At 36.1% G+C, this 20,929-nt stretch overlaps 1 protein-coding gene across 1 annotated transcript in view; it reads right to left on the reverse strand.

Annotated features, from left to right (window-relative positions):
• Positions 1 to 239: 239 nt before the first annotated feature.
• Positions 240 to 20,929, reverse strand: part of LOC140148903 (tumor suppressor candidate 2-like) — a 42,573-nt gene continuing 21,883 nt past the window's right edge. The window contains exons 2-3 of the mRNA XM_072171001.1: positions 9,652 to 9,772; positions 240 to 3,027 (exon numbers count right to left, since the gene is read on the reverse strand). Coding sequence (XP_072027102.1) covers positions 2,947 to 3,027; positions 9,652 to 9,772 — 202 coding nt within the window. The 3' untranslated portion in view covers positions 240 to 2,946. The remainder of the gene's footprint in view (positions 3,028 to 9,651; positions 9,773 to 20,929) is intronic.

The raw sequence follows: 20,929 nt of genomic DNA on the forward strand, positions 1-20,929 counted from the left end.
CACATACTCCTGCACAATACACACTCACTTGAATACAAATGTATCTACAGTAGAACCTCATTATAACGAAATCTGATACAAGAAAAACCCTGTTATAAAGAAGTATTTTTCCAGAACCAAGATACAAAATTCTTTTGTTATTCATTGTTTTTACAACCCTGATATAACGAAATTTTGATATAAAGAACTAATTTCTCTGTCCCTGACAACTTCGTTATAATGAGGTTCCACTGTATCTTTATAACAAAGTCTTATTATAAAAAACATGCATGCATACTCTTACATGACACTTACTAAATTGACATCATCAACATAAATGTGTACAAAAATGGAAGCGTAAGTCTATTCAACATATCAAAGTCCTTAACACATAAAGGAAGAAGTAAGTTAGGGATCATTTTGTAAATTTCACAGCTAAAATGTCTAATATTGGCATTTAGAGTATAAGTGCTATCTAAGTTTCACTTACATGCGTACATGTTTGACCTATAAGTGAATACAGCTACTGCATTCAATTATGTAATTGTATCAAGTTCACTGGTATGTGCACCTGAGCAGTCAGTAGCCCTGTCAGGGATTGAAATGAGGACCTTCAGCAGGCCTTGTGTGTGTTTTAGATTTTTCCAGGTGAGCTGTCAACAGCTCCCCTTGAGAGTATTAAGGAGAGCTGTTCAACCGCTCCCTTGAAATTTTAAAGGAGAGTGGCTGAGCTGTTTTTAAAAAGAGAGTGGTGGTCGAACTAGCTAGGAGAATTTTTCAACATAAAATGCCTGATAAAGGACACTTAGAATGCAAAAAGTGTAATTTTAAATTGAGTAAAATCTATTTTATAGATGTTAAGTATGTTTTACTGATATTTAGTCATAATTTGTGAATAAACTTTTGCAAAACTATTGAGTGAAGTCATAAAAAACAGCTCCCCTGACTGCATTTAAGGGAGTGATTTATAGCTCACACCAGAAGCATTTAAGGAGAGCTATTGGAGAGTGACAGCTCTAGTTCTCCTCAATACAAAAGGCCTGCTCCAGTACCAGAGGTTACTATAACCACCACACCATGCTATCCATGACTGAATGCATTATCAATTAAAAGTTAAATACAATCATGTTACTGCAGTGATACAATAAAACATTTCATTCTTGTTGGGCTATTCAAATTGAAATTCATACACCTCTTATGGAACTCGTGACCTTAATCTTCAAACACAGGGTTAACCCATTTTAAATGGGTGACTCCCTTTGAAATATACAATGTGCACTCCCCTGTGTGGGAGATGAAGAACATGTCTTCCATAGATGGTGTATGTGGATTTCAACTGGAACAGCATTTTTGATCAAGTTGACAGGTGGGATGTAAAGCAAATTTAATTTGCATTGAGAACCAAATTTGGACAATGACAAACAAGCATCACAAAATTTCCTGCACATAGCTAATGAAACTTACAGCAAACAAATTTGATGTTCAACAAAATTTTAAAAAAAAGCAATATCTTAGCACTTTGTGTCACAAAAAAATCTTGTTATAATTTCACACTGTATACATCCAAACAGTCCTGTATGTACAATAGATTTATTGACTTATGGCTGCTCACTTTGATTTTTGCTCAATGTCATAAATGAGGATCAAATAATGCACCTCCAGATTCACTTGCAAGGGCCATAAATCAAACAATAATCCCAGTCTAAAAGTATTTGTTATTACAAATATGTGATATGCAGCACTTAACAAGCATAGTAAACACAATGTATACAGGCTCAGATATCGCAAATAATTGCACTTTATCAAAATTTAAATTTGCCAGGACCAGAGGTACATCATTTGCCCCTCCGTGAGCAAAACCCAAACATAGTGAAGTTCTGACATCTTTGCTTACCTTTCTTTCTTTGAAAATATTTGATCGCATACAATAGTTTGGAATTATTTAAATCTTTTACTGGAACTTATTTTTTGCAAACTTGCTACATTGTACATTACATCTGGAACCTCCAGTAAGATTTCATCTGACAACAGGCAACTGGTCCTGTGATCATGGTGATAGACGGCTATAGGTATCGTCTTGATGGCCCAATCCCATGCATGAGATATGTTAATTAAATCAGAGTCCCCTTTTCTTGTTTAGTGATGGCTGCTCAAGCCGTTCCCAGATGGCTTCCTTGGCTTCTAAAAAGTAAGTTCCAGTAAGAGATTTAACTCCAAACTTTTCTGTTTGCTGCTACAGGATGACAGAGAATATTCCCTAATAATTACATGTAGATCACAAACTTGCATAACATCACATAAGTTTAGAGATGTTTATAGGAACAACCAAAAAAAAAAAGCGTAATCAGATTATTGGTTTGGTACAATTCTGGTTTACCCTGCGAACCCATACAATTCTGATTTACCCTGCCCACCCTATTTTTTAGGGTTAGGGTTGGGGCTTGGGTTAGGATTAGGGTTATACTTGTGCGCAGGCTATACCAGAATTATTCCATCGGTTTGTTGTTATGATTGTCAGTCAGTCAATCAGAACCCCACTTCTGTGTTTACGCTCTGCATGCTCTCAAAATTTTTAAAACTAACATTCTTCTCTGCCAGAAACTGTAGTACATTCATCAAAGTATAGAGTGGTAATACAACCAATGCATAATCTGTATCATTTTAGTATATGCTAATAAATTACAGACCCATTTCCTCAAAATAAGCTTCAATTCTCCTGAGTTCCATTAACTCACTGGTGTCCTGCACCTTCAAGGATCCTCTTTCTAACACACGGTGATTCCCATCATTTCCACATCTCTCTCCGTGGCAACACCACTTTCTCAGCCATTGCAATAATTTTCAACTGCTACTACACATGTAGAAGTCCATTTCTGAATCCATTTTCCAAAGTCTTTCAGTTCATGGAATGTATCAAAAACACAGTACATAAAATGGATGTCAAATGCAATATTTTGTTAGTTTTTGTCACGATGCTGTTTCTGCTTTTTCGTACATTACGACTGGCAGATCAGAGTGTATTCTGGGAATTTCTAGCTGAACTTCACCCTGGATTTAAAACGAAAGAAAAAAGAAATGAAAGCATATGAAATATTGTATTATTTTTAGACTGATAACATAAATAGCTCTGCATACATTTACACTACTCATGATAACATGGATGCATCCCGCTATGTTGAAGGTGTGATACATCAAAAATAACCCTAACCTCAACCATAACCTTGAGGTTAACTAGTCATAACCATATGCAACATAGCGAACCTTATTGCATATTTGACATTGCAAACCTTACTTCAGATATGACATAGCAAACTTTATTTCGTGACATAGCAGACCTTCAACATAGCAGTACACCAAAAAAAAAATAATTGTCTATTCTGGTTCATTAATTAAAGTTTAAATACATGTAAGCAGAAAGATATGACATACATGCAATCAAGAGAGGGCAAATCATCATCCTGAAACTTGGCAGAACTTGAACCTATTTGTTCACACAGGCTGAAACAAAAACCTAATTTCGCATGATGTAATCTGGTCAAGTAAAAAATGTGCCCCGTTGGTCATCCGATTAAATAAGTCATGGCTAGGAAACGCTGTCATTTTGGTTTTAAGGTACATGTATTCTCACAATACCTAAATGTATTTCTTTGATTATTTTAAAAACTATCTTAAAACTACTGAACCAACACTACATGTAGGCTTGTTTGTACTCATTTTAATGCATTTGTCATGCTGATTCCAAATGTGGTCATGATAATTTACAATTCTGAAATTAAAAAAAATAATTGTTGTCTGCAGGCGACACCCGCTTGAAGAGAGTTAAGTAAAGTGCATACAATCTTCCTAATCACTGGTCAGTCAGTGGATATTAGACAGGATTCACCGCACCATCGCACCTCATCTACTACGAATCAGAGGGCTAATTGGACCCAACATAATGGTCGACAAAGATGCATTCGCCGAGTACTAATGGAATTAAATCACACCACCACACTGTCAAAACAGTTTTGCCCATTTGCATGCACGGAGGCTCTTGTCGGCTATTGCATTATAATCCGCATTGGTGGACGGTTGAAAAACAAAACAACCCCAATGAAAATAGTTGAGTATGATCACCTGGCAAAATGTTGGATAATATGTATACACAGAAACATACTATTATCTTGATTGAACAATTTAAAGGTTTTATTTGTTCGTTAGGTGTCTGGCTGTCTGTGACTGTTTATATTACCGTATTGGTCCGAGTATAGTCCCACCCGTTTTTTATGTGAAATTTTTTCACAATTGGGGGTGGGATTATACTCAATTTCAAAATTTTTTTTTTTTTTAAGTTTTTTTTTTTTTTGGTTTTGTAGTGTCCCTGGACCTAGACCTAGATGCTAGGATCATTCATGGTTGACCTAAAAAAAAAAAAAAAGATATTTTGTATTTTAATATGAAAATTGATACTTTGTTTTCATGTCATACTTTATTAATGATTTCAAAATGCATTCAAATTCAATGCATTTTGAAATCATTAATAGAGTATGACATGAATACAAATTATCAATTTTCATATTAAAAATACAAAATATCTTGAAATTTTTTTTTTTTTTTTTTTTTTTTTTTTAGGTCAACCATGAATGATCCTAGCATCTAGGTCTAGGTCCAGGGACACTCAAAACCGAAAAACCTTAAAAAAAAAAAAATTTTTTTTTTTTTTTTTTTTTTTTTTTTACAATTTCTGAAATTTTTCAAAAAATGGGGGGTGGGATTATACTCGAGCATGGGACTATACTCGGACGAATACGGTATGTTGTTAAAGAGAGGATATCATCTACATGTACAATGTATGAATAATTCCTCTTATTTTCACTTAAAAACACAATTTAGGCATTATTTTGAATCATTACAGTTCCTTATCATATGCAGCAATTGATGTGTGATTGCCCCCCCCAATGATCAGTCCATCATGCCATATTCATATTCTTCATTTATGGATTCTAATCATATTTTATCAGTCAATGTTTCACATAAAGAAGCAGATGTGATTGTAATTTTGAAATACAAGTTTATGTTCAATAACAGCTATCAGTAAAAGAATGTTTACAAAAAATAAAACATTGCCTTATGGCCAAATAGGGCCTTCATATTATAACATATTGGTGGTGGACTAAGGAAGTTTTAGAAAAAAACCTCTCTTCAATTGCAAATTTAACTGATATTTCAAGAGGTAATGTGCCTTCCCCGACCAAGTCATTGCCCTTAAAGTTAACTTGTAACATTATACTAAATGAATCTTCAATTTACCGAGTACTTACTACATCTCTACACAGATCAATAGTAACATTTCGCTCCATGACTTACAAAAATGTACATGTACAAGAAGTAAGCAAACATTTTACATGTCTGCCAAATCAAACAAATCATTACTCCTGGGGGTAGGGGGATAACAAGATGATATGATGGGGCATATGCAGGGTCCATACATGTAGGGCCAGTTTTCTCCCATGGATGTGATTCAAGTGGTTCATTGTCACAAATTTATCAAGGGGTGTAGTACCCCCTTAGTAATAGCATATCACTTCAGGTCATATGTGACTTTATATACAACATTACACATTAGAAAATCAATTTGTAACTACTATCTCGCAAGAAATAAGAAGTGGCATTGCTGGATCTCTGACATTGGTTACACTACGGCCAATCCAATATGTCAGCCACAAAAAAATTGCCTAGAAAATCTTCACTCCACACATAACAAACAGGAAATAATCTATTGATCCTGATCTCATAGATAGGAACTTTAAAAACCCCATTCTTCCCTCAACACCTAGACATTCGCCTCTGTCGATCCTTCCTCTTGGGCATGCTATCGACAATCGCGAGGCAGAAATGCGCTACCGTGAATGTTTTCGAGAGGATACAATCACCTCCTCAATACATGAATGTCTTGAATAGAGGATGGTGGCAAGAATAACATAGAATACATGATGATGATGAACTTCATTGAGGCTATTATGTTTGAAATCTGCAATACCCCTGTGGGATCTAAGAAAAGTCTTCCGCAGAGGGAGTGTGTTTTTCACATGGAATTGGCTAGGGTTAATTATTTTGAAACTCATACTCCCCCTGTATATTCCACAATTGGGAGTATTTCAATTGGAAGTTACCCAACTGTCTACTCTATTTGATACCCATACTCCCTCTGTAGAAGACTAGCTACATATTCCTCAAGGGAGTACGGATGTTAAATGGAATTGCCCATATTTGCACTGCTTGTGATGCGTTCGCAGTAATGGAACCTCTTGGAGAGCTTGGAGGCAGATTGGGTGAAAGCTATTTCGCATATAATTGAGACACAAATGCAAGTCAAACTAACACATCTTGCGTACGTTGCCATGGTGGAGGCACCTGTTGATGCAAGGTAGATGAGGGAGGCCTGTGAGATGCTGTCTGATGAATAACACATGCTACTTTAAAGGAACATTTGAAAGTGAACAGGGTTGCTTCTACATCATCATTTAAAGAGATTTAGCTGAATTTTTAGAAGTTTTAAAGCCCAACAATAGTCCTGAAATGAGTTTTTACAATCAGGTGATGATAGATCTGTTTAAATACTAGCAAGACACAATTTGATATTCATTTAAAAATCTAATTGAACTTGACCAAAACAACATTTGATAACAACTTTTGAAGTCGCAATCAAACACACTGTATGTGTTATCTTATACATGTAGCATTTACCAAGCGCCAATTAATGACTTTGCACACATGTATAATTTACAGAACTTTGTGCACAAATCAACCCCGCATAATATGACTGTTATTACACAAAGACTTCATCATACCCCACCCTAGTTCCATCTTGTCTGTGCCTTGTAAAGAATGTTAAAATTGCTCTCAAATCATAAATAAAACATGTTTGACCTTCAGTTTCCCTTTCTGGCAATCAATTAAGAAAAGATGAGTTATAAACCTCCAAACATTTGTATTGCATTTGTAGACATCATAAATTGCACAGTATGAATGTCTGCCATGTTTCGCAACATATCTGAAATGCCGAAAACATCAAGCATGATGAAGATTAGCAAAGCTTTGCCACTAACAACATATTTATGCAATTATTGCATTGTCGTCAGAAATAATGATGTAAAAACTGATGAACTGATGCAAGCAAGTATACATTGTAAGGAGTTCCAACGAGGAAGCTCCCAAGAAATGTGTGGATTTCTTTAAATTTCTTTAAAACTTGTTTTAGTTCATGTCACGTGCATGATCTGGCAAACCTGAAAATACCAGCATCATTGAGCAAATACTGTTATCGAGAGAACACAGCATTAAACACATGGTTTTTGTAATAAGTTATATTAACATTTGCTATCTTCAGTAGATAGCATGTGACTTGCAATGTAATTCTGGCTGTCTTCACTGAATGATGACTCAGTCAGGGTTACCCAATATCCATCACAGATCAGCCTAAAATTTAACCATGGTCAATAGTTACCATGTTGCTATTTTAACAAACTTGAAATGGGTAAAAATTACATGCTTTACATGTAGTACATGTTTATTAATTGACAAAATATCAATTTTGCAGAAAAAAAGGTACAGTAATTAACAGTATGATCTGATATTTTGAGATAGAAACACATCCAACCCTCACACACACACACACGCACCCCAAGTGGCAACTCCACTTTTAAAATGAACCCATACACACCCCCACACACATAAAGTGGCAACTCCACTTTTAAAGTGAATGTTCCCTGCACTTTTCAATCACAGACATCTTTCAAGGATTTCTATTCTTGACCAAATCAGGCTGCACTATTTTGCCATATTATACACAGCTATCCAACTCCCACGGGACACCAAATGGTCTGCATCACATCGTGGGTTTTCATCTGAACTAAATCCCCAACATTACGACAAACATGGATTGATTTGTTTAAAAGTGCACTTTCGAAAAAAATGCAAAGCCGACATATATCCATGATATCACACAAGTTCAGTACTTTGGTTACACAATCACCCCAACTTTCAAGCCCTATTACCACACCATGCTAAGCATAAAGAATAGAGCGCACTCAGTGCAGTGCGCTGCTAGATACTTCATCATCTGATAGTATGGATGACCAGTCACTTAGGCTGTGGCATATTTATCTATCCCTGGATACCTTTCATTTGATAGGAAAAGTGTTCTGCCAGCTGGTCATGTATATATAACTACCAAGTCTCTGTGAGCCATTCATCTTATCAGTCACAGTAGTTGAGGGTGATAAATGTATGGATGCTTCAAGAATTACTTTATTACATGTGCAGCATATGGTTTCAAGTCATGGTACCTTTTGGCTTAAAATTACAACCCAACATAAAATGCATCTTGCAATGCAATGTTTGGATGATGGATTGCTCGATGTACTCAACTGAGAAGAAAAAAATCTGAACCCAGTCACTGCGGTCAGAATCAAACCAGCACATACATTGTAATATCACTGATCTCCATTCTCCATGTGTGTTGCACTAATGTTCCACATAACCCTGATGCGATAAAATAATCCCAATTTCATTTATACATACATGTATACCATTTCCTGTGAACTAACTACATAAACAAGCACTATCCATGTATAGGAGTGTAAATAGTTTTTCTTTACCCAAACAAGGCACACATACACCCCAAAGATGTGGAAAAGTTGATAAAATACTTTGAAAGTTAATGTTTTATAATGTTTACATAAGGCCCAAAAAAAAGGTGTTTGCTTGTCCTCTTCCGACCAACCCTACTCTGGAAAATCTGGAAAAAGGATTTTTTGTTGTTTTACTGCACAAATGAATACTGACCCTAATTTTGGAAATTCCAGAAAAAGGTCTTTTTCTTTCAACATTTTCGACATCCTGAAAAGTTGTTTTTTTCTTTTACAGATTCTACACTTCTAAACTGTTTTACAAAACATTAACGAAGTGGTATACAGTAGAGAAATATCCCAATTCACACTTATTTGGGCAATTTAAGCTAATTACAGGCATACATGTACATGTACAGTCATGTTTTGGCTATGACCTTTAAAAAAAATAATCCCGGTCAACTGACCGACCCAATTCTGAAAAAAGCAAACTATCTTTGTTTTGCCATATTTTCACCTACAATGTAAAACTTCTTCAATTAATCAATTAATTCAATTAAGTATTAAGCACAGAGCACGGGATACCCAACAAGAGTACAGAAAAGCCAACCAACAAAGACACATCATCAATCCATAGTCTTTGTTCCTAATCCATGTCCAGATGCTTCAGGTATTTTGTATGCAAAATTTATCCACATGTGTCAAGGGTATATGGAAAGATTAACACTATTACATGTAACACCTAACTGATTTTGTGCAAAAGCGAAACATCCAATGATGTTGTTCGAAAACCATCTCGGAGAGGGTTTAATGTAATACCGAGCCTTAACAAAGTCACTATAAACAAATGACCAATTGCGATTGGACCAATAGACTTCAGTGGTCAATTGGCAAAGACCCTGGGCAAAGCCACAGGTACACATGTACATTGTAGAATACACATCAACAACATCATCGGTATCAACTCTTTTCTTTGGATTCAACTTTTGAGCAAATTGAAAAAAAAATAAACAAACATGAAAAAAAAACCACATACTATTTTATTACAGTTGTCGTTCATTACCTGTGGACTGATATTCTGACTTATTCTCATCATTCCTGCTTTCATTTTCCGTACTTTAGATCCCGGTATTTCTATGTAGAATTCATGTGCTAGAAACCCGTCTTCATCTCTGTATAAAGAACTGAAAGAGAACAAAAGAAAGAAAGCATTTAAATGTTGATGTGTGTTGACACAAACTCCTGTCGCAACTACCTACATGTAAGTGGAAGCTGTGTTCCCAGGGAATAAACGAAATGATCAATGAAGTCCCATGAACAAATCTTGTTGTATCAGGTGGGTGGGGGTTAAATATATTATGTTACAATTTTCATCTACTCCTACAGAAACATGAAAGCTATTTTGACATACTTTTAAGTATATTTACATACCTATTTACATATACATGTAACTATTTAAAAATAGTTTTGTCACAGATAGGGAGTGAAGGGATTTAACTACATTTAACAAAACTTAATCATAATACCGCTTCATCAATCTTTTGGTTTGTTCCTTTTTAAAATTAACATAGCAACATACATGTATTTGATTTTATTGGATTCTGTACAGAGTCAAGTACTATACACCATAGCAAATATTTTTATATTATTGAACTTTTGCTTTGCATTTGCATGATTTATATCATCAAGCAAAATCAGTCTGAAGTCGGACATATTAAATTTTCAGTTTCTTATAGGATTTGCAAAGCTACATTTTGCAGAAAACCCCATTGAATTTATACAACCAGTTCAAAAGATACAATGTAGGAGCAGTTAAAGTGTTTCCCAAACAATAGGAAACAAAAAGGAAATACTTCATTTGTTTTGGCTATATATCTCAAAATCAATATTTCCGACTTCCGACTGATTTTGCTTGATCACTTCAGATATATGATTGAATTTCTTTTTTGCAATAGCTCCTGTCTCCTGACTGTAAACAGACCTGATTATTATGCAGAAACTTATATAACAATTTTCTACCTGTTTAATCTCTTGCCTCTTTCTGTTTCTGCTATAAAACAGACTGTAATCTAATTTCAACAACTCTTCCTATACCTTTGTACAGGAGCCAACCGTTGTTAAACCGTGATGAACCCACACGTTTACTGTAGCGGATGTGGTACGCGAATGTGAGAGAGACTAAGCGTTAGGCGAGAGCGCGTAAAATTCGTCATGCCTGGAACCTTTGTGCATTATGCCAGCTTACAAGTTGAATTCAGTATTTTTCAGGTAGCGGCTAAACATTGCTGTTTTATTCTGTAGTTTTATTGCTGATATCAAAAGAGAAATCATCGAAGTTTTTGTAAGGCTGAGTGGCAATGATGAACTGACATTCCTCGTAAAATAATCGTGAATTATACAATATTTAGCTTCTTTTCGTTGTTGAAAGGATTCAATCATGTTTCACCGTTGTTCATCACCGTTTAACAACTTCGCGTCCGGTAGCGTCTGGGTGAGTTTACTTTGCTCGGGCAGCTAAAGCTGCCCTCGCGAAGTAAACCACGCAGACGACGCGACTGCATCGTTGTTAAACGGTGATGAACAACGGTGAAACATGATTGAATCCCTAAATGAACCAGGGTTATCATGAGTGGCCAAAAATTCAGTTGGAGTCAGTGGCGTAGCATGGGTCATCATATTGGGGGCCACTGCCCTTACGAAAATGTAATCATAAAAACAAGCTCGAATAAGCTTGTTTCGAGCTCGAGTGAGCTTATTTTGAGCTCAGATGTGATTGATTTTGCTTGTGTAAGCAACATTGAGCTCCTTCAAGCTCGTGAGGTCGAAAGGTCGAGCTCATATTTACGAACACGAGCTCACAATACAAACAAATTACGAGCACAAGTAGTCAATTGCGATCTTGCCCACACAAACCTTACGAGCTCAAAATGCTCGTTTCTTATATGTGAGCTTGCACGAGCACACATGAGCTCATAAACTTTACATGTGAGCTCACACAAGCTTGTACATTTTTAAGTAAAAATTTCTATTAAATTTGTAAGCTCAAAAATTTGGCATGAGCTCACATCATGAGCACATACAAGCTCATTAATTTTGTACTTCATATTTCTAAAACATGTTGTGAGCTTGCAAATTTGATGTGAGCTCGCATGACCGCATACAAGCTCGTAAATTTTGTACTTTTGTAAAATTTCTACTATGATAATTTGTGAGCTTGTAAAAGTGTAAGCTCATAAATGTTGTACTTGATAGTGACAATTTCTCCTTTGAATGATTCATATAGACATAGCTGTCATCACATCACTTTTTACATTTTTAATTCCAATATATGTATTAACATTTTTTAGCGAAATAAGGGGTATTGTCGAAGGGCAAATAATTCGCGAAATCGCTAAAAAAAGGTGTTTTTTCACCGACTAGCATGAATATCTATATATCTGTGGATGCGCTGCACGGAGTGCCGGGACCGGGGGTTCCCTGTACTAAGCATCATTTCAAATTCAACAAGTTGTTGTTTATCTAAAAATGCAACAAAACATTTAAAGAAAAAAAAAAGTTGTTGTTTATCACATGATCAATCACAATTCAATTTTAAGGCTTAAGCTTACTTCGAAGTTCGACATCAGCTGTCTTTAAATTAATGAATGGTGCATTCATTCTCAAATTGACACAAGCTCCAGTACAGGAGCTCTTACTTAAACACTCATCATTTCATTACCTTCCCTGAAAATGTGAGTTTACAATATACAAACCTGAATTGGCTCAAAATATTTTCAACAGTACTGGGCGCTGACATCTTGGATTTTCAATTTGGCATAATAAAAAATATTTTTACAGCTGAAAAAAATATTTACAATAAACAAAAACTGCCACAATTTTTGACATAAAAATATATTTAAATGCGAAAAAAAAATATTTAAAACAACAATTGTACATTATAAAAAGATTACTAACCAAATATATTATGTTGAAAGATCTTAGTTTTAGAACGAGCCGACAAGTTAACCTCCACGCATGCGCACAAGCCTTAGCAACGATTTGCATAGGAAGTTTATGGAATCCGTACGTACGTATGTGACTATTTTGAAGAGCATTTGTCACGCAAATTCAACCAATTTACAGGTGTGTGTAGAGTATTTTTAAAAGGAATGGTTAACGAGACATTTAAGAATCACACGATTGCCTAAATATGTAAAAAGTAAGGTGTATGTTAAGGGTTTTTTGCTAAATTGAAATTACGAGTCGCAAGAAAACTGCCGAATTCGTCAGCCTTGGCACCTTTGGTCATGTATCAGTACGGGCATAACTGTGAATTCAACGAGGTCGGTCGTTGGATGCAAGGGCGTAGGCAGCCAGCCGTGTAGGGAGTGTGTTTTACACACTCAAATTTGTAAATACACACCCAGATTTTGCCCACATGGCCTATACTTTGTACACAAATATCTTAAATTTTCACACCCAGTGCATTTACACCCGGGATTTACACACCCAAACTAGCTTGAGATACTGTAGCTTTATCTGTCACTGCACATAAGAATATATCAACTAAAAACACAATGTAGGTATAGGTTTAGTTTAGTGCAAAATAAGCATTTATTAAGTTTTATCATAAAAACATTTCAATAACTGGAAATGTACATCAGTCATGTAGGTGATGCACTGAAAGGTTGCATATTGCACCTACTCTTTTTTGTATTCGATGTACCTTTTAAATGTTCTTTAAATTAAATGTTCTTTAACTTTATACAGATGTTTGTTTACCTTGTTATTGTTGCAACTACAATAGTCAATCACAATTTTTTTTTTAAACATCATAATATACCTACAGGTGTAGGACCACATGAAGCCCTTTGACCTGACAACAGGATGCCCATCAGCTGACCTGCATATTAGCCAGAATGTGCTTTTTGGAAAAGACAACAATCGAGAAATTACGAATATTGGCTTGTGATATGGAGCTCAATTGAGCTTGAAACAAGCTTGCATTTGTTACAAGCTCGTTAACAAGTTAGCTTGTGAGCTTACATTTATAAGCTTGTGTAAGCTCGATAGAAATTGCTGTTGCGAGCTTGTTTCCAGCTCACAAATGTTGCAAGCTCGATATGTTTCAAAAATAAGCTCGTTTTGTTTCAAAATTGAGCTTGTAATTTACAAGCTCGTATTTGTGAGCATATATTAGCTCGTAATGAAACTGCGAGCTTGTTTCAGCTCGCTTGGGGTGCAAGCTCGTTTTGTTCCAAAATAAGCTCATCAGTTCCAATATCGAGCTTGTAATTTGCAAGCTCATCAAAATGCAAGCTCGTAATGTTTCAAAAATAAGCTCGTTCTGTTTCAAATACGAGCTTTTTCTTGATCATTACGAGCTTTTTCTTGATCGTAACAAGCTCTGAACGAGCATATATAACAAGCTCATAACAAGCTCGTATACAAGCTCAAAATGTGCTCGGCATTTTCATAAGGGTGGGTCTGATTGGGGGCACAAGCCATTTCTCTGCAATTTGGGATTTTATAAATTTTGCAATCGATTGGAGGAAAACCAAATTTCTTTATGGCCAATTATCAATACCCAACAATTCACATTGGATCTATGTGCATATTTATCAAGCTCTTAACGTAATAAAGCCTAAGTTGAACAACCTGAATGTTACACTTAGCTTCCTCCATCACCACAAGCTCATCAGTTTGCATGACATGAGCCACTGATACATGCACAATTTCAAGTTTATGATGTCACAATGATACACAACCCATGGAGCAGTGAATGTCAGATCACTCAATGCCATCTTAATGCACAATGACACTCGTCAACTTGTCACATACATTAGGCCTATAAGTGATGCAAAAATGCAAAGCTATCATGAATTTGATGATTGCTTGTGATGAGCTATGTAGACATTTCAATAGTTTTTTTTATAACTAGTTTTTTTTTCATCTTTATAGCATAGGCATTCTCAAATAGATTCTATGAAGTGCCACCTTTTAACTATAAAATTACGTGGTTCGTAATTAACGTGGCTCTCACATAAAGGGGTGTAGATAACAAAGGTTTATAAATAAAAATAATAAGCAATATATGCAAATAAGCTCATTAATATTCATAAATAATGCAAATAACATGACACAAAACTAAATAGCACACCAAGCCACCATATACTATCACAATACCAAGTTAGAAGTTGATTGGTTATTGCGTTTATATTAAGCGTGGATTTATCCAAAAATGACTTTAATTTAAGTGCCCCTAACCAAATAAAGTGTAGCACCTCACAGATCAGGTCCACAGTCCAGCCTTATTAGGCCCCTGAGGATGGGGCTGAGGGATGCCCATGGCATTCCTGGCAGGGGTCCAGGAGGCAGAGCCCCTGGAAGCTTGTGGGTTTTGACCATTGAACTTAACATTTTTATTTTTCTGATGTTTTTTAAAAATCGAAGTGCCACTCGGGAACCTGTTTGCAGATGCTTGCTAGAGCCATGGAGGTAGTAGAGGCTACCTCCATGCTAGAGCGCAATTGAGGGAAATGGAAGGGCAACTTCAGGAATTCACTACAGGTGTACAACTGTACATGCATCACACAAAAAACAAGTGTAGGGGACAGACTTTTTGCAACAATTACCTTACTCATAATGCATTCAGGAATTAAACACTCACTTGCAAGCAAAGGGTAGATTTCTTGATTATGCTTTTACTTAGCTTGTCTGCTCACTTTTTTTTCAATTTATTTTGTAAATTCAGTGCAAGAGATGTACTTTTTTTTGCCAAATGCTTGCATTTTGGGGCAAAATTTGATTGTAAAATGATCTTATTTTGGCTGTGTTTTTGCTGGTATGAGGAAGCTCATTTTAAGGGTAGGCCTAATTATTTGGCTTTTATTGTAAATTCTGTCCAAGATGCATCCTTTTTCCCCACAAAAGCTTACATGAGGGGAGGGAGGCAAAAATTGAGTGTAAAATATTCTTCTTTTAGGGGTAATTTTTGCTGGTTGGATGAAACTGATTTTAAGGGTATTATTTTATTTTATTTTATTTTTATTGTAAAATCAGTACTAAAATCATCTTTTTATCCCAAAAGCCTGCATGGGCAAAATTTTGAGTGCAAAATGTTTTGGTTGTGGAAATTTTTACTGGTAGGGTGAAACTCGGTTAGGGAGTGCCAAGAAACAAATTTGTCATGCAAGTACACTATCATACTTGAGTCCCCCCTCCCCATCTCATCATACATACAATGTCATGAATACATACAACAGCTTTCGTATAGCACAATTTCAAAAAACATCATTACACTCTACAATCAGAAAACCCATGCCACCACCACAAACCACAAGAAATGTATGCAAAGGCAACAACACCAACAATGGCTAAAACATGGGCCCTCAGGTCACCCTTGAAAGAAGCTACCACAACAGACGACCCAACATGCAGACGAAGGAAGACCACTCCAAATTCTGGGTTCAAAGACACCAAACGATCTGTTGCCCATCTATCTGTTGGTATTTGGTATGACAAAAAGCATGTGAGACCTCGCCTCGAACGAGGGACTTCACAGATGGAACATAAACAGTCAAACAACGAGAGAGGCGGATTGGTGCCCTGATATTGTAAAACCTTTCAGACGTGCAAATGTACAACTTAAGGCATGTTTTGTATGATACATGTACTACAATTCAGTGAAAATTGTGATGGATCTGAATGCACGTGCAATGCTAAAAGCAATAACTCACACTCTATAGGTAACTATTTATACAAAGTACCAGCTGTCTTTTCCCATTCACATTCAGCATTTTGTTCACTTCACAAACATGGCCTGTGATGACTTTTTACTAACCATAAAAAATTTCTAGGAATTAAAGAGCTGAACTACAGTTGCCTATCTGAACTAGTATGTACATTTCACCATTTTCTCAATTCCAAAGTGATCTCATCTGTCACTCGGCACATCTTCATCAGTCATGTAGTACATTGACATTATACAGGGAAAAGGATCACCAGTGTGATTAGTTGATGATGGGTGACAATGGAGGATCCAAATGGGTAGAGAACAACCTTGTTGTAAACCTAACCTTGCCCCTGTATGACAAATTAATGTGCAATGTATCCAGCACACTGCAAAGTTTGTCAATACTGTGTTTTATTGCTATTTTTCTGGATCTGGATCTGGATATATAGTTGAGTCGGCAGCTTCAACTAGTAAAAGTCGTACTATCACCAACTTTGGTGGAAATACTCAGGTCAGGTCGAATGTACGCGCGAATAATGTGAGAGTGTGCGAAAAAAAATTATTTTGCGAGCCGCCTCTTGAAATGTAAGCAAATTCTATTAGTAGACAAGGGTGGATCCAGGTCTTCCCTCCCCAGCTCAACCCCCCCCCCTCCTCTACAAAAGAAAAGATATTTCTTTTTATGAACTTGTTAAAAATGTGTGCAATACTTTTATACTCCAATGCTGTGATGGGAAGATGTCACAAGACAATAAAATATATTGATGATTAAAATCTGTCATGGTATAAGGGCCATGCACTGATTACATACATGTACAAGCTGATCACACTATAGGAAAACCATTTGTGACATGATCAAGGGGAATGAGTCACATGTCGTCCCTGGTCGAAAAAGAGTTTTACATTATGTTTCTAAAGAGGACATTTAGAGCTTTCAGAAATTGAAAACCTCAAGTTGATACGACTTTTCTTTGCGAAGTTACGTCACTTTATCAATCGCTGAAAACAATAGAAAACAAAAGAATTTTAATACTTTCTTTGCCAATATCTCAAAAACATTGTTAGCGACATCCGACTCATTCCGACAACGTAAAGAAATCAGCAAGTTTAAAAAAACCCACCTCGGCTCACTTTTTGAAACTTGGTCCCATTTGAACACCAACAGCAAATCAGTGTTTTTCAACAGAATACAGCGTTTCCAACAAGCCTACTTGTTATTCGTTTAATTCAATCATTAATCATGATATTATAAAACAAAACACAAAAAGATATTGGCTTATCATGCAAGAACAAGATAATAACCTTTCAGGTCGTTCCAGAAAGCTTACAAATTAATATCGCATCTGCACATTAAAGATACATATAACACTTCTGGAAATGTTTTAAATTGATATAATTATGATAAAGTTTAAATCAGTACCTTTTACAAATGGGACAAAGTTTCAAAGAGTGAGGCGATGTGGTTTTTTTAAACTTGCTGATTTCTTTACGTTGTCAATGTTTTTTTTGGTAGATTTCTTTTCTTTTTATGAATGTAGCCAAGCAGCTCCAAGCTTGGAAAGTCATCAGGTTACGAAGTGCACCATAAAACAATTAAAACGAAAAATGGATGTTTGAAGTTGCTATTCTTGATTCATGACAATAAATAATTAAACAAAACTTTAACAGTCGTTTATTTTTAAAACTTGCTCGTCACGCGTGACGGTAATGTTCAGAGGCGTACACAATGATCAATAAACATTTTAATATACTTTAATTATTCAAGGCTACGTAAATATGTAAAGAAAATGTAAATATGAACAACACACACCCAATGTTGACAATGCCAGAGAGACACACATAGAGTAAATCCGATTTAGGCCTACTTCATGTCGGAACTGGTAAATGCGCATATATTTAAGCCTATACTACGGAAGCGTCTAAATGCCCCAGATAATCGTGTTTTAATGTTTGTGGTTCTTTGTAGCCCTGGGCAATCTACTTAGCTATCCGAATTTAGCGGTTTGTGGTTCTTTGTAGCCCTTCGGGCAACCTAGTTGAATATTCCTATTAAGCGGCGGTTGTCGGCGATCTTTCGTGGTTTGTGGTTTTCATCAAGCCCTGCACTCTATCGGGAGCTAATTTATAGTTTAAGCTTGTTGAATATCCATATTTCGTGGTTTGTGGTTCTTTGTAGCCATGTGGGGCAATCTAGTTGCATATCCAAATTTCGCGGTTTGTGGTTCTTTACAGCCCTGCGGGTAATCTAGTTGGTATCAATATTGAGCGGCAGTTGTTGTTGATCTCTCGCGGTTTGTGGTTCTTTATAATCGATAGGCCTGCGGGCAATCTAATTGGATATCCAAATTTCGCGGTTTGTGGCTCTTTGTAGCCCAGCGGGGTAATATAGATAAATATCGTGGTTTGTGGTTTTAATTTCCCTCATCAAGCCCATCGGGAGCTAATTTATAGTCTAAGCTTGTTGGATATCCGTATTTGTGGTTTGTGATTCTTTATAATCGATAGGCCTGCGGGCAATCTAGTCTTCGCGGTTTGTGGTTCTTTGTAATCTTTCGTGTTTTGTGGTTTTAATTTCCCTCATCAAGTCCTGCTCTCTATCGGGAGCTAATTTGTAGTTTAAGCTTGTTGGATATCCATATTTCGTGGTTTGTGGTTCTTTGAAGCCCTGTGGGGTAATAGTTCCATATCCAACTTTCGCGGTTTGTGGTTCTTTATAGCCCTGCGAGGCAATCTACTTGGATATCAATATTGAGCGGCAGTTGTTGGCGATCTTTCGCGGTTTGGGGTCTTAATTTGTTGGATATCCATATTTCGCGGTTTGTGGTTCTTTATAATCGATAGGCCTGCGGGCAATCTGGTTGGATATCCAAATTTCGCGGTTTGTAGTTCTTTGTAGCCCTAGTTGGATACCCCTATTAACGCGGCTGTGTACTATAGACATTGTTTCTTTCGCGAAATTGAGTTTTTTTGATATGTTTGTATTTTGTTATGTTTTTTATAAATACAAGGAATGAAAATCCAGATTTGTAAACTCCAACTGCAATATTTTAAGGATTTTATTTCACTATTCCACTCGTGTTTGAAATTGAAAAGAAAAGAAAATCTTTGTTGTACCAGCCAGGGTACCTTGGCACAACAAGCGCATCGCGTCGCGTATCGCGCATAATTTGTTAACGCACAAATCGCTTACATACGCCGACGCTTATCTGCATCGTGGCGCATCTTATGGAAACACCACGGAAGCACTGATTTCACAAGAACCTAGTGGTCAAATGGCTCCGTTTTAGTTGATAAAATGTGGGTTTTTTCAAGTTCTTTCCCCCGATTTAAATATCAAGTTATGAATGGATTTCGCTCAAACTTCTCAAGGGGCCGTGGATTTACCCGATGTTCATGTAATGTAAGGTAGAAAAACGAAAACTGCCGCATTCTCCTGTGAGATTCGATGAAAGTGCAAAATGTGACCACTTTAAACTTCAACGGCCATTATTTCAATGTTCATTTTCTCGGTAAAATGACGATTTAGGTACACGATAACTCAATAAATACAGCATCTATAGGTAAGCAAATATGATCATTGTAAAAAGCATGATCGACTCAAGAAGCGGTTTTCTCATTTTTTTATATTTTGGTCTATTTCCGATTTTAGGCATCATTTTGTGCAAATAGGCGTTTGTGAATTTTAAAAAGTTCAATTTGATGCCTTATATGGTCAATATCAAAAAAAAATAAGGCAATATCAAAAAAATAAAAAAACCGTTTTTGAAATGGAGCCTCAAGATTGAGCTACAAACAAAATAAAATATTTTGGAAAGAGTGTTTTTTTGTTATGATGTACCTAACAAATATTGCCAAAAACTCATTTTTTGTGATTTTCTTCAGAATTGTTGTTTTAACCCCAAATCTGTATTTATATTAAGATTTATTGATGTCTTGCCTTCATAAAAATGTATACTTTTATATGTCTTATGCGAATAATTACAAAGTTATTGCACTTTTGCTACATGCATGTCTGAGAGTACACAGCCACCTTAAGCGGCGGTTGTCGGCAATCTTTCGCGTTTTGTGATTTTAATTCCCCTTATTAAGTCCTGCCCTGTATCGGGAGCTTAATTTATAGTTTAAGCTTGTTGGATATTTCGTGGAGTGTGTGTTAAGCTTGTTGGATATCCAAATTTCAAGGTTTGTGGTTCTTTATAGCCCTGTGGGAAATCTAGTTGGATATCAATATTCAGCGGCAGTTGTTGGCGATCTTTCGCGGTTTGTGATTTTAATTTATAATATTTATATCAAATATAATTTCAGTCTGAGCTGTGAACAGAGCCACTAATAAATGTGTTTTAAATGACGAAGATGCCATGATAGTCAGGCATGGTGATAGCATCTGGATGGTGAAAGTAGGCCCTAGGCCTAGGCCTAAATGTGAATAAAAAATCAATCATGTTTGTTTGATGAAAAAAATATAATATCACAATAGCAATGGATGTTCGAAATGGTGTTATTCTGGATTTACGACAATAAAATGATTAATAAAACATTTTAAAAAAAGTGGTGGGAAGTTTCGAACTTGAGCAAAAATTCATAAATGGATTAGAAGTCCATGGTCTTAACCACTTCGCCACGGGGA

The sequence above is a fragment of the Amphiura filiformis genome, chromosome 3 (genome assembly GCF_039555335.1).
Source record: "Amphiura filiformis chromosome 3, Afil_fr2py, whole genome shotgun sequence".
Lineage (NCBI taxonomy): Eukaryota > Metazoa > Echinodermata > Ophiuroidea > Amphilepidida > Amphiuridae > Amphiura > Amphiura filiformis.